At 43.2% G+C, this 13,092-nt stretch overlaps 1 protein-coding gene across 1 annotated transcript; it reads right to left on the bottom strand.

The window, feature by feature from the left end:
* Positions 1–516: 516 nt before the first annotated feature.
* MEP1A (meprin A, alpha (PABA peptide hydrolase)) lies at positions 517–12,068 on the bottom strand (the record flags this gene model as incomplete). The annotated part of the gene is made up of 8 exons (XM_010161391.1): positions 517–695; positions 1,040–1,247; positions 1,819–1,992; positions 3,793–4,251; positions 5,155–5,370; positions 6,797–6,946; positions 8,405–8,626; positions 11,893–12,068. Coding segments are annotated over 8 exons (1,753 nt in total), but the record flags the coding sequence as incomplete, so codon positions are not given.
* Positions 12,069–13,092: the final 1,024 nt, after the last annotated feature.

The raw sequence follows: 13,092 nt of genomic DNA, 5'->3' as shown, positions 1-13,092 counted from the left end.
AGCAGAGCCAAATTGCACCAAATATCCCCTGCTGTGACATCCTCTGTGACTGGACACCATCACAAGTTCCTCTAGCAGAGAGGAGTCAGCGTGTGGTTTGGCAGGGGTGAAGACATGGCCTCTGTCTACAAAGTGAAGCGAACAGTGTCAGAGCCTGCGCATGTTTCTGGAGTGAGTGATGACAACTTGCAGTCCTATTCTGCTGTTCCTTTGCCCTAGTTCTGCCAGTTATTTAAGTTTGAACTGTGGTTGAGAGCAATGCATGGACTCTCAGCACTACCACTTCTTACTGGATGGAAAACCAAAACATTTGAAAAATACATGAGCAAGGCAGTGTACAAATTTTCATTAGACAGCAGTTCTACATGATGTTCTTTAACTGCCAGATCCTAGAGGCGTAAACAGACTGCTGCCAAGTTGTTGATAGAGCACTTCATCCATATGCTGGCTGGTCTTCCACAAGTAGTATTCATCATTGTTCACTGGAAACTGATGTCTTACGAACTATGGAAAAATACCAGGCCGAGATTTATTGCCCTGCAGCTCTTCATCTTCTAGCCATCATGGAAATGAGGACAATGGTTAAGACAATGGTTCCAGCAATTCCACCAATTGTCATTCCCAGGATGTTCCCATGGACCTGCATTGACTGACACCTCTCACCAGTAAAGAAGAAGGCTTGTCCTGATGGGCACCTGGGAAAATAAAGTACAGATTCTCATGGATCAGGAGTTTTTTCCTGCCCTATAGGCCTACCTCAGGGTCCTCACCACTCACTATCCTGGATGACTCGCATTAGAAGGGTTCACATCACAACATCCCCACCTAGTTTGGAAGCTATTTATGTCACCTGGAAGCATACAGAAGGGTGTTTCTTTGCCTCCCATTATGGCTGCTGGTGGAAACCAGTCATTGCAGCAAAGTGTTTTGCTCCTACTGTTCCTTGAGGACCTCTGAGGTCTGTAGTTCTGAATACTTATTAGCTGCATCATTTAGTTCAGAAGAAAGGCAAGGGAAGCAGGGAAGAGGTCTGTGGTACCTGCAGCTTGCTTTCCCTTTCACATTCACACAGACTCCATCATTCTGGCAAGGGTTTGGGTCACACGGGTCTTGCAGATAAGGCAGCCAGTCTTGAACAGGCTCCATATCCTGGGCTGCTCTCTTCTGCCTTTCAAGAATGAGGCCTTCCATGAAGGCAGGTTGTTGAGGTTCAACAGGGACTTCGGTGTTACTGAGGTGACTTAGATCTTTTAAAAAAGGAAAGAGAGGAGAAAGACATCAGGTAACAGTGAGTGATGTTATCTGCAGTATTCTTCATGGGAGAGGCTCACAGGGTGCTTTGTGGAGTGCAGGTTACTCCTTGTCCATTTGCCCTTTACACAGCTCTTGCCATACCACAGCATGTTCTGCATATTTAAAACACGAGACAGAAAATCATACTGAAATTATGGTAACTAGTTAGGTAAATCAGTGTTATTCTGTCCTTTGAAAAAAATTATGCCAAGTGTGTCTGTTTTAAAAACACAATGAGGAAGGCCTTTTAGTATGTTCAGTGCTTAGAAATGGACATAGCTACTGGTTAGGGTGCTTAAAGGTGTCTAAGAAGTTAACCTTCAGTAAATCATTGTGAAATAGATTCCTGTGAACTCACAAGCACTTTAGCCAACATCACCCACCTGAAACTAAGACACAGAAATGCTTTTAAAAGTTGATCCCCACTAGAAGCGAAGATGACTCAGAGACAGGTGGCAATGGTGACTTGAATGTATGAAAAGAGATAGAAAGAATCACCCATTTGTTTTCTTAGAGCGTCTTTACCGTGAAATTCTGCAAAAATAATCAGGTCATCATTTTTCAGGAAGCTTCTCCGTCTCATCTGGCTGTGGGATATGAAGTTAGTCCACCCCCAATCTACAGTTCTGTAGCAATTGCACGAGGCATCAAATTTCCCAGCAATTGACGGTTTCTCCCATATTAAGGTTGTGTTAGATTCTGTAAAGAGAATATGAGTCACAAATAAGAACCACAGAGTTTTGCAGCTGGAAGCATGACATGACTTTTTTTTGTGCATTGCAGTGTTAAATGGGATTTATGCTGTAAAATCAAGTTTAGAGCTGAAATGCCCAAGTAAATCACAGAGGACTGATAAATCCTCCGAGGGAGGGGATTTTCTCCCTCTACTCTGCTTTTGTGAGACCCCACCTGGAATTCTGCATCCAGCTCTGGACCCCTCGACATCTGAAGGATATAGACTGGTTGGAGTAAGTCCAGAGGAGGCCACGAAGATGATCAGAGGGCTGGAGCCCCTCTGCTATGGGGACAGGCTGAGAGAGTTGGGCTTGTTCAGCCTGGAGAAGAGAAGGCTCTGGGGAGATCTTATTACAGCTTTCCAGTACCTGAAGGGGCTACAAGGAAGCTGGGGGGGGCTTTTTACAAGGGCCTGTAGTGACAGGACAAGGGGTAAAAGGATTAAATTGAAAGTGGGGAGGTTTAGATTGGATATCAGGAAGAAGTTCTTCACGGAGAGGGTGGAGAGGCACTGGAACAGGTTGCCCAGAGAAGCTGTGGATGTCCCATCCCTGGATGTCTTCAAGGCCAGGCTGGATGCGGCTTGGAGCAACCTGGTCTAGTGGAAGGTGTCCCTGCCCATGGCAGGGAGGTTGGAACTAGATGGGCTTTAAGGTCCCTTCCAACCCAAACCATTCTATGAAATTACGGGTGCCAGCAGATCCTTCGATACAGTCTGCATCAGGACCCTTAGTCTGTGTGAGGGCATTGAAATTCCACAACTCGTCCTTCATTGAGGACTAACCAAATGCAAGTTACCGCCTCATTGTCCCCAGCTAACAACTCTCTCCTGCCTAAGGACTCCCTCATTAGTTTTTAAGTACCTATGGTTTACTGACTAGCAGATTTTGTTCATTGCTATGGTTCTGTTAAACATATTCATAGCTGAAGTTTAATACTTCTACTGAAAAAGTGTGTACTACCACTGGAAAAAGTGAAGAGGGATGGAGATTCATCCCTAGTATTTCATTCTGTACCAAACTCAATGTTGTCCTGTTGTTCTTATTTCTTTGAATTGCCACATCCATGGGGAATCTTGGGGGTGGATGTGGAACAATGGTGCTATATAAACCTAGAGTTAAAAAGTAGCCCCTCTCTGAGAGAGTTTGTAGCCTGCAGTCTACGCCCAACCCAGCAAGTCAGCCTGCAATTGCTGCAGACTGATCTCACAAGTGTTTTCAGGTATTTTTTTCCTAAACACAGCTACAGTGTGAACCCTGTGCATTCAGAACTTTTATGTTCAGGTTAATGAAGCCTACAAATGCAGCTTTAACTTAAGTTATTGTTAATTTAGTAATGGAATACATCACCCTGCTGGCGTTTCACCATCCTGTGGTGTTACGTCACCTATCATAACGGTAAAAACCACAGGGAGAATTGGAATTTCCAGCTCTTAGGAGGACTGTGTATTTAGAGTCGAACTCAGATACCCCAGGCATTGTTCATAATAACACCAACCTTGTGCGCGTCACTTTTCACATTAGATGATCTTTTACAGACAGGAATTCTGAGTCATTCTGACTCATCACGGTTTAACCCCAGTCAGTAGCTAAGCACCACACAGCCACTCGCTCATGTCTCGCTCCGCACAGTCATACGCAGAGCATTGGTCCCAAATTGGGAAATGCAAGCCACAGCTGCCCAGCTCTGAGTCCTACACCCAGTCCTCTGACTCGTATTCCTTGGCTTTTATTTTCCTCATTCCTGCAGGCAGACACCACTCACCAGAGCTGATGTGGTCTTTGCTTGTGGTGAAGCTTTTGCTTGAGGACATCCTTTTCAAGACATCAGGGTCCTGGTCGAGCACTGTGAGTATAGCTTGGCGGTTCAGAGCTGGCCACTCCAGGACAGCATCGTTCTCTCCACTACACAAGTGAAAGGCAATGCGAGTGTAGCCACTGATTCTGGAGTGGGGATACAAACTTACGCCAAAACCGTAACCCTCAGGGCTATAAAACCGGGGACTTTGAATGACATCACTTGATGTGTTTTCAAGGATTTGGCTGAAATTCCGAATGACCCACACAGCTGTGGGACAGGGGGTCTCTGTCAGTGTAACGTCATCGATAGCAATCCCACCAGATGAAGAGCTGGGATTGCCCTTTAGTCCTTGGAAGAGGTAGCGGAACTTCTTCTGAGCACTGAGGGTTACATGGGCAATTTTCCAGTTATAGTCAGTGTCCGCTTTGGTGAAAGGAAAGCAAAACATTGCCATCAGTATGATTAGTAGTATTATGAAGCAGTTTATTCCTAGCCATCCATTCCAAATGCATTTTTAGATAACTGGACCTCTTACAAGGTCCTGAACACTGAAGAACTTAAGTTGATGTTGTGATTATATTATCCCCACATTGTCTTACCACCTAAATGCTTTGGACACATTCTATGAGGAACTCTTCACCCATCAGTGAATGGCCATCTCTAGTAGAGAGGGCAACGGGCTAAATGCCAAGACTTAACAAGTGGGTGGGAGTCAATGACCCAACAAGTTAACGTTTGCTGCCACTTTCCCAGGGACTTCTCTGTCCCTGCAAACTGCTTCAGCTTGATATAGGCAGGTTGTCATAGGTCTTGGGTTTTGACAATATAAACGCATAGAACAACAGTGGTTGAATTTGTCCTATTTAGCAAAATCACACAAAATGGGAAGTTATTTCACATTTTCAAAATTGCATATGTTTTTATGTTTCCAACCATATAAAAACCAGGCTGGGATTCTTACAGACTGCGGGTGAGCACAGGTTATTTACTACTGAACAGATCACTCTTACATCGTGTAACAGCCAGTGGAGATCTACTCAATTGATCTCCAGCAGAGTTTGGGGTCCTTCTGTCACCGAGCATAACATCACACTGTTATGAACATTGTCACTTCTGCTGAGAGCACCTAAATTACATTAACACAACCCACAGTTTCACTGTTAAAGGCACTCACCTAACACCAAAATTCTTAGCTGAATTGCAAGACATTCTGGTAGCTTCGGGAAGATCTTTTGCTTTCTGAGCCAACCCACTGCATTCATAGACTCAGTAAAAGAACTTTTCCTCCCCCATTATTATATATATTCCTCATATTTCCAGAATTACCTTGAAATGTTTGGATTTTCCTCATCTTGCGAACATTTCCAGTGCCATCATCCTCTTTAAGCCAGATGATCAGCTTGTCTGAAAGACTCCCTGTGATCTTGTAGAAGAACTGGAGGCACTGCTGAGTTCTCTTCGGATAAAGGATTCGAGACTCTAGGACTGCCACCTCATCTGCTTTGCCAGAGCTGGTGTTGAAGTACATGAAATAGCCAGCATCTGTGAAGAAAGTGTAGAGTGTCACTGTCTCTTCCCAGATTTCCAGCTAGCTGCATGGTGTAAATTTATTATTTTGACTCCACTCTTTTAGTAGGTATAACTGTAGTACTTCACATGAATAGTACAGGAAACAGTATATGATAACCATCCAAGATAGACCAGGATAAGAGCAGGACTAGTAGTTTAGCCTATACATGGAACTCACTGCTGTCAGCTTATGCCTCAGTGCTGGCAGAAGTATGAGATTCAGTGCTGACTGCAAGTGAGAAATAAACATATTTTTTACTTGATTTATGCTGAAGATAATCTAAAGATGTAATCTTACAGATCATATGCTCTATTACATTGTAAAGCGTAAGAATTTCTTATCAGTGATAAAGATAATAAAAAAGAGTTGGACACAGAACAAACACTCCCCTGACCTTGAACATGAAGAAGTTCCTTTTACAGCTTGTCCAAAGACTTTTCAAAACTCAGCTTTTCAGTTTGGGGAAATCAGTTAAGAATTCCTGCCCCTCTAGTTTAATTCCCCACTAACATTTTTTGAAGTCTTCTTTACATTAGATTGGAAATGTCTACTTTTATTCTAATATCTACAAGGGATTCACCATTTGCACACCATTTATGTCTTGGTATCACATGGACTTGTCACGACTTATCTGCATTGCATTGCTCTAGTAATTAATTATAGCCCATGATTAAATTAACAAGTGAATTCTTTTTAACTATTGTGTGAATGCTTCCCCTGTTGGGGGCAGCCTGCAACTGTGTCTGGGGCTGACTCCACCCTTTTTGAGATTTTCTTCTTTGGAAAAATGGCAAAATTACCATGTGAAAAAGAAAATTATCCCTAAACTCCTAACATAAAATACTTTGCAACTTCACCTCCAGAACTGGCGCTCCTCAAGCTTAATTTATCACTCGCTTTGCAAACACAACATTTATGAGTGGCTACGAGTGATGTTTCTTTCTTATCTTGGGGTAAAGTAACTCTTACTCAGACTTTGGAAGTTGCAGTAAATCCTTTTCCAGGTTATATTTAAAAGGCCTCTTGTTAAAATTGTTCTTTGTCCCCTTTTATCTTGCTGGTGGGGAGAACATTCCACTATGTTGAAAAAGCTTAATGAGAGCACAAATGCAACCATAAACTCACACTCACAGGGCCAAGACACGTGAAAAGAAAAAGGGCTTTTAGCTTAACTAGAAACATTACAACTTGGATTAGTGCCTTAAACATGGTCTTTTAATCCTGTGTTTTCAGAGTAGCCAGTGCTGGGTTTTCTCAAGGGTTGACTACAATGGCAGGTTCAGAGAAGATGTAAAGACCCTGTAGGTAGAGCACACAGACCAATACAGACATGCACAAGGGACAATTACACCATCTAACCCCTTTTTCATCGGAAAATATCCTGTTACTTCGTTTTACCTCTACAGCGCCCAGACAGCGTGTGGTCTTCCTGCCCTGTAGCACTGCCCTGTTGATGGACCCAGTCTAGATCATCCCTGGTGCCCTGGATCATGCCACAGATATTTTCAAGCTCAAAAGAACACCGGTCCAAAAAAGTGTGAGTTGAAACTGAAAAAAAATGCGCATATGGTTACCTCCAAAGTAGTATCTCATTTAGTACAAAGTGTCAGCTCTAATTTTGAGGGGTTTTGTTTTCACTAGTACAGGCACAATGTAGAGCAGACTTTAACCCACAGCAGATGTGCACCCAAAGACTCAAAAAGAGGAAGTTTGATTCCTGGAGGGATCCTCTACCTAAAGGTCCCAACATTTGACCACCTTGCAGAAGGCTGACAGACTCCCAGGCCGCAGCTGAAGCACACTGGCTGGTGGTGACTCTGTGTCTGCTTGTAAGCACGTGAGAGACAAGTCACCTTGGGAACAGTGGAGGTCATGCATTTAACCATTCCTCTACTGAAGGTTATTGTTCTCCATGGCTCACTTCTCTGCTTGATGAGCATGAGCACCGTTTAATCGCAAAGTCCACCCAGTTACCTCAGGTCAGTTCAGCTGAGTTTGCCTGTAAGTCGATGCTTTTGTTGGCAGATCCATGGGGACAATAAGTTCTTGCTAACAATCACACACGGTGATAACATCTTCAACCAGCTTAGCAACCAACTGGGCAGTGTCAGACTCTAGACTTAGCCAATCTCAGGTGCAAAAATAGATTAACTAAGACCAAATGTCAGTATTGGAGCCCTCAATATCAGAAGGATATTGACCACTTGGAGCGAGTCCAGAGGAGGGCCACGAAGATGATCAGAGGGCTGGAGCACCTCTCCTATGATGAAGGCTGCAAGAATTGGGCTTGTTCAGCCTGGAGAAGAGGAGGCTCCGAGGAGACCTCATTGCCGCTTTCCAGTATCTGAAGGGGGCCTACAAGGGTGCTGGGAGAGGACTTTTTACAAGAGCCTGTAGTGATAGGACAAGGGGTAATGGGTACAAATTGAAATCAGGGAGGTTTAGATTAGATATCAGGAAGAAATTCTTCACAGAGAGGGTGGTGAGGCACTGGAACAGGTTGCCGAGAGATGTTGTGGATGCCCCATCCCTGGAAGTGTTCAAGCCCAGGCTGGATGAGGCTTGGAGCAACCTGGTCTAGTGGAAGGGGTCCCTGCCCATGGCAGGGGGGGTGGAACTAGATGATCTTTAAGGGCCCTTCCCACCCAAACCATTCTGTGATTCTATGATTCTATAAAAGAGGACAAAGTACAGTGGCAGTCACCTCACAAAAGCCCAGTGAAGCTGCCCACACACCAGCAGAACACAACCACATGTCTGAACTCCTGGGAGCAACATGGAAGTAAAGATGTGAATGAAATTATTTTCATTGACTAATTGACCTTAACGAAAGTACTGACAGTAACAGAACCAAAAGGAGGGATGAGGAGGGAATAAACAGTTTGGGTCTCCACACCACAGGTCCTCTCCCATACCACCTCAAGAGCACCTGAGAAGAGTTTCTGTGGGTTTAGAGACATAAGGGAGTTAAACCAGCCAGGATACTATGGTTAAATTATGACTTACTGCAGTTATACATGCGATTCAGTCTTTCCAGGTCAATGGCGCTGAGGTCTAGGCGTTGTCCAATGATGTTATCAAATTCTGGTATCTTCGCTGTGATTGTGGGGATGCTTTCATTTTTGTTAAATGAAAATGGCTGATAGTGCATCACTGATTCATAGTCATAGGGAGTGTTCAGGTCAGTGATGTAGCTATCGTCGTACTTCAGAAAGTTATGTTCTTTGCCTGGTAAAAGGACAGAAAAGTGCGTAAGTTTTAGAGCAATTGGAAAGGAAATGGCTTTAGCATTGCCCCTAGGATACAGTTTTCTGAAGCAGAATTGATGCACCCAAAAGAAAGTACTTTATGATAAAATATTCAAATTTAGCAAGATTTGTTTATGAAGTAATTTGGACAACAAAGCAGTGTCTTTAGATTGCATTTCTGTGCCCTCACATGTGACTTCAGTAAGTTCAAAATCAAATATCAATGAGCTGTAAAGTATGGGATATATAGGAAGTCAGATTAGATAGTCTAATAGTAATTCACATTGCAGAGCCTGTGAATATCGACGCAATTGTTTCCCAGGATATTAGATCATATATGGGCAAGGAGAGCCCCTGGAGCCCTCCACTCATTAAGGGGACAGTTATGACAGTCCTGGCGTGGCTCCAGGATCTGTTTTTCTTTGAAGCAAAGACTACAGTAGGAATCTGAGGAGCAAAAATATGGTTTTACCCTACATTGACAATATTGCTATGGTATTACTATTGCAATGTCTTTTGGAAACATGTTTCACATGGTTTGTTAGAGAAAGTTTTTCATTACGAAAGTGTCTGCTAGGGCAGAGGGGAAGCAGTTTCACATACATTGGTATGGAAGTAAAGAGAGATTGCCAGAATTTCCAGCTACAAATATTTTCAGAATATTTGGCCTTCTCTCTTCAAGAAGAAACAGCACATGACTGCACTTGGTGGATAATCACAGCTTCTCTGTGTAAAGGCTGCCCTTCCCTTCTGCAAGTTCATTCTGGGCACAAAGGTCTTCAGTCCAAGGCCTGAGATTGTATAAAATCTTGGGATTGTTTTCTTAGATACTTGAATTTCACCTTTTATCAAAAAAGGGTGAGGATCTTGCTAATTAAATGCTACAACTTTTTATAGCTGGGGACAAAATTTTGGCACTACACAGGCATGTGTAATGATGCTGTTTTTTAAGACCAATACCAGGAAAAGAATAATTTTTGTTTTTAAAACAATCAAACTATACATGGCTATTTCATTAGGCTGCCTTGTGTGTTTTCTCTGAAGTATAATGGGCTCCTTAGTGTTTCTGCCAGCAGCAACATGAATAGGGGATCTCTTTGCTCACGAGCCAGTTACCTGTATTGCAGTTTATGAAAATGCATTATGGCAAAAACTGTTACCATGCTATTAAATTTGGGATGGCAGATCACTAATATGGGAATGACACAAAGTCATTGCATTCACAGAGAGCACAATCATGTCAGCCTTGCTTCCCTTTAGAGAAGCAGACATTTCAAATCGCTTTGGTTGAAGTTTTCTACTTAATGACCCGATGCTTATAAATATCTGAAAGGGTGGGTGCCAGGAGGATAGGGCCAGGCTCTTCTCAGTGGTGTCCAGTGACAGGACTAGGGGCAATGGCCATAAACTGGAAACAGAAGGTTCTACCTGAACATGAGGAAACCCTTCTTCCCTGTGAGGGTGACAGAGCCCTGGAACAGGCTGCCCAGAGAGGTGGTGGAGTCTCCTTCCCTGGAGACTTTCCAGAGCTGCCTGGACTTGTTCCTGTGTGATCTACTCTAGGTGATCCTGCTCTGGCAGGGTGTTGGACTAGGTGATCTCTAGAGGTCCCTTCCACTCTGTGAATCTGTCAACACGACATGTTATAGGATGGATAGAAATGTACGGAATATAGGAATTGACAGTAATGATATCAGACCAGCTCCAGGACTCCATTCAGAATAGTGTCGCACTGAAGTCCATCATCTCTATCATTTTTTTGGTGTTCCAGATTTTTGGCGACTGAATACAACAGGTAATTTGAGAGGAATCAATCACATCTTTTTGGAGGGGGGGTGGAGATGGGGTCAGTAAGCACAGAGAATTGACACTCTTATATCAAGTTTTTCCATACCTCTGTACTTCATGGGGCTCATAATTATAACTACATTATAACTACACAGTAAGTCTTCTTGATTTGGAGGTGATTAGTTACAGTTAGTTACAGTGCATAGCAAAAAGGGCCCCAAAACTCAGAGCCTAGATACTATTATCATCATCATCTTCATTACCATGATTCAAGATAAGACCAAGTTAGTAATAAGATGAATTGGTTTTAGTGCTGTTCCTAACAATAAATATAATGATCGGCAAAATCAATATCCACATCCCATCTACTGCTCAGCCACCCCAGAGGATGCTGCAATTACAGGGTGAAGGCCATTCAGCTTGGAGCAATTCAAAATATCAGGCACTGCTGTTAGAGGTCAGCAGAAATTGCTTGTACCAGCAGTTCTTATCTACCCAAAAGAGAACACATCATTCCCTGAATCTTGTTCCTTTCTGAGGACTATTTCTGCATGCATTTTTCACTTATTTGGTGAGTGCATAACCTTGGAGACTGATGTGATCAGTTTGTACACACGGAGCATGAGCAATGCCAGGGCCCCTTTACTGCGCTGGCACCATCACTGGCATCACAAAGCACCAGCGCTGGGAACAAGAGTTTAGTCTTTGCTAGCATGCCTTTCAGAACTTGTGAGAGACTCCCATTCACTTTTCTTCAACTATATAATCATTAAGTAGTATGGAACTAGAACTGGCAGGAGAAACTGTCTAGGGACCAGGGGAACTGTAGAGAGTTTGCTGAAACTCAGAAAGCCATTGCATCTGGTGAAACTAAACATGAAGGCAAGAACCCAAGAACCTGCAGAGACACACTAGAGAGGGGAGAGCAGGGGAGAGCCCTGTTTCATGTGTCCTGTCTGATTTAATCACTTGGAAACTTTCTTTATGTACTAAGTAAACCTTTTGAGTTCCAGGAAAGCCTGAATCTCTGAGGATAAAAACATTTCAGGTTTTGAGAGGATCTTTCATTAAAGAAAAAACACCCCAATGTTGAGGAGAAGTTGGTATCCCAACACACTATCCCAGTAAGTTTACAATTTGCAGCAAGAAACAGCATCTTAGAGAGGGGAGGTGATTTGTTAAAAATCAGAGAGCAGACCAGTCCTGGGGCCAAAGGGAAATAACATCTTCTGACCTCCAAGCAGGGTCTCTCGCTCCTGACCTTAGACAGTCTCTGGTCTTTGACCAGAGAAGTTGTATCAAAATGCCACTGCATCTACAGGTTGATTTACAGTTGTCTCAGGTGTGTACAGGTGTTTCTAAAATCATATTTTTAAGAAGGTCTTAAAATCTAAGAGGCAAAATAAGATACTGATGAGTCTGCACTTCAAAAAATCTGACTTGAAGGTCAAAACCCACCTGTAATAATCTCATCCCACCAGATGGTCACATAGTCATCCCGGTCCATCCTTGACTGCTCATGGTAGAATCCCAGAGCATGCAGGATCTCATGTTCCACAATTGCTCTGTAGTCACACCCTGCCCCAATGGAGAGGTTCTGTCCAGTCTGCAGGTCCCCCACCATGGACCAACACCTGAGAAAGAGAGAGTCTTACTATCTGTTAAGGAGTTTTCTTCTCTGTATTTAAGTTCTCATTCTGCTTACTGGATTTAAAGTAGTATCAAAACAGGTCTTTGCTACCATAAAAGAAGTAGCATAAATCATTATATAGGTGTTGACCAAGTGCCTTGATACTCCACAGATACTCCGCCCTGAAAGCAGACTCAGCCCCCAAAACACACTCATTATCATGTGCATGAGGCCAGCTCTTCACCTGTCCTCTGTGTTAGAGAAGCTCACCTGTGATTTTTGAGATCCACAGAAGTTTAGTCCCATATCAGCTGTCATTTAACAATAAATGTGCCAAGAAACATAATACACACAGAAACAGTAAACTTGCCAAGTCAAGCTGAGCTTTTGTGCAATCACGTGGGCTAGAGAAAAAATCCAGGAGGATTTAGAACAGCAGCATTTGATCCTTTACAACAGCAACTGGGCAATGCATTGGCCATAGGTGTGAAATTAGATTTTTCTGTGAGAACCCAGCCCCTCATCTGTGACTCAGCAGAAGTTAATCATGACTGAGGTGGAAAGGAACTCCTCAGTTAATTCACTGGGAACATTTTTGGGGTAGCCTGAGGGTGATGCAAGAGGCAACTGCTACAGAGCACCTGCTTGGACTGTAGCTTCCTTTGCACATCACAAATCAGTGTCGGGTCAAGTCTGTTGAAGGAGCTCTGAACACACTAATGTGGATACTGAAAACAAAGAGCTTGAGCCTATGGCTTGAACAGCTGCTGCCAGGGAGTTTCCAGTACCAGGCTCTTCAGCACCAACTTGTCAAAAATCATGGTGCTTGCAGTCTTGTAAGAGACGTGTCATAGGACGTATTACCCAAGGAAGAGCTGAGGGCAGAAATACCAGTGCCTATAGGCCTTTATAAAGTTCTGAGAGAAGAAGAAATATCCACAGCTGATATAGTGAGAAGATTTTTCTGCTTTTCTAGATTTTCTCTCAAAACATGTTTAGACATAGGAAATAAAATAAAATAAAATAAA

The sequence above is a fragment of the Eurypyga helias genome, unplaced genomic scaffold, assembly GCF_000690775.1.
Source record: "Eurypyga helias isolate BGI_N326 unplaced genomic scaffold, ASM69077v1 scaffold48181, whole genome shotgun sequence".
Classification (NCBI taxonomy): Eukaryota; Metazoa; Chordata; class Aves; order Eurypygiformes; family Eurypygidae; genus Eurypyga; species Eurypyga helias.
This window is presented reverse-complemented; position numbering and strand designations above follow the sequence as displayed.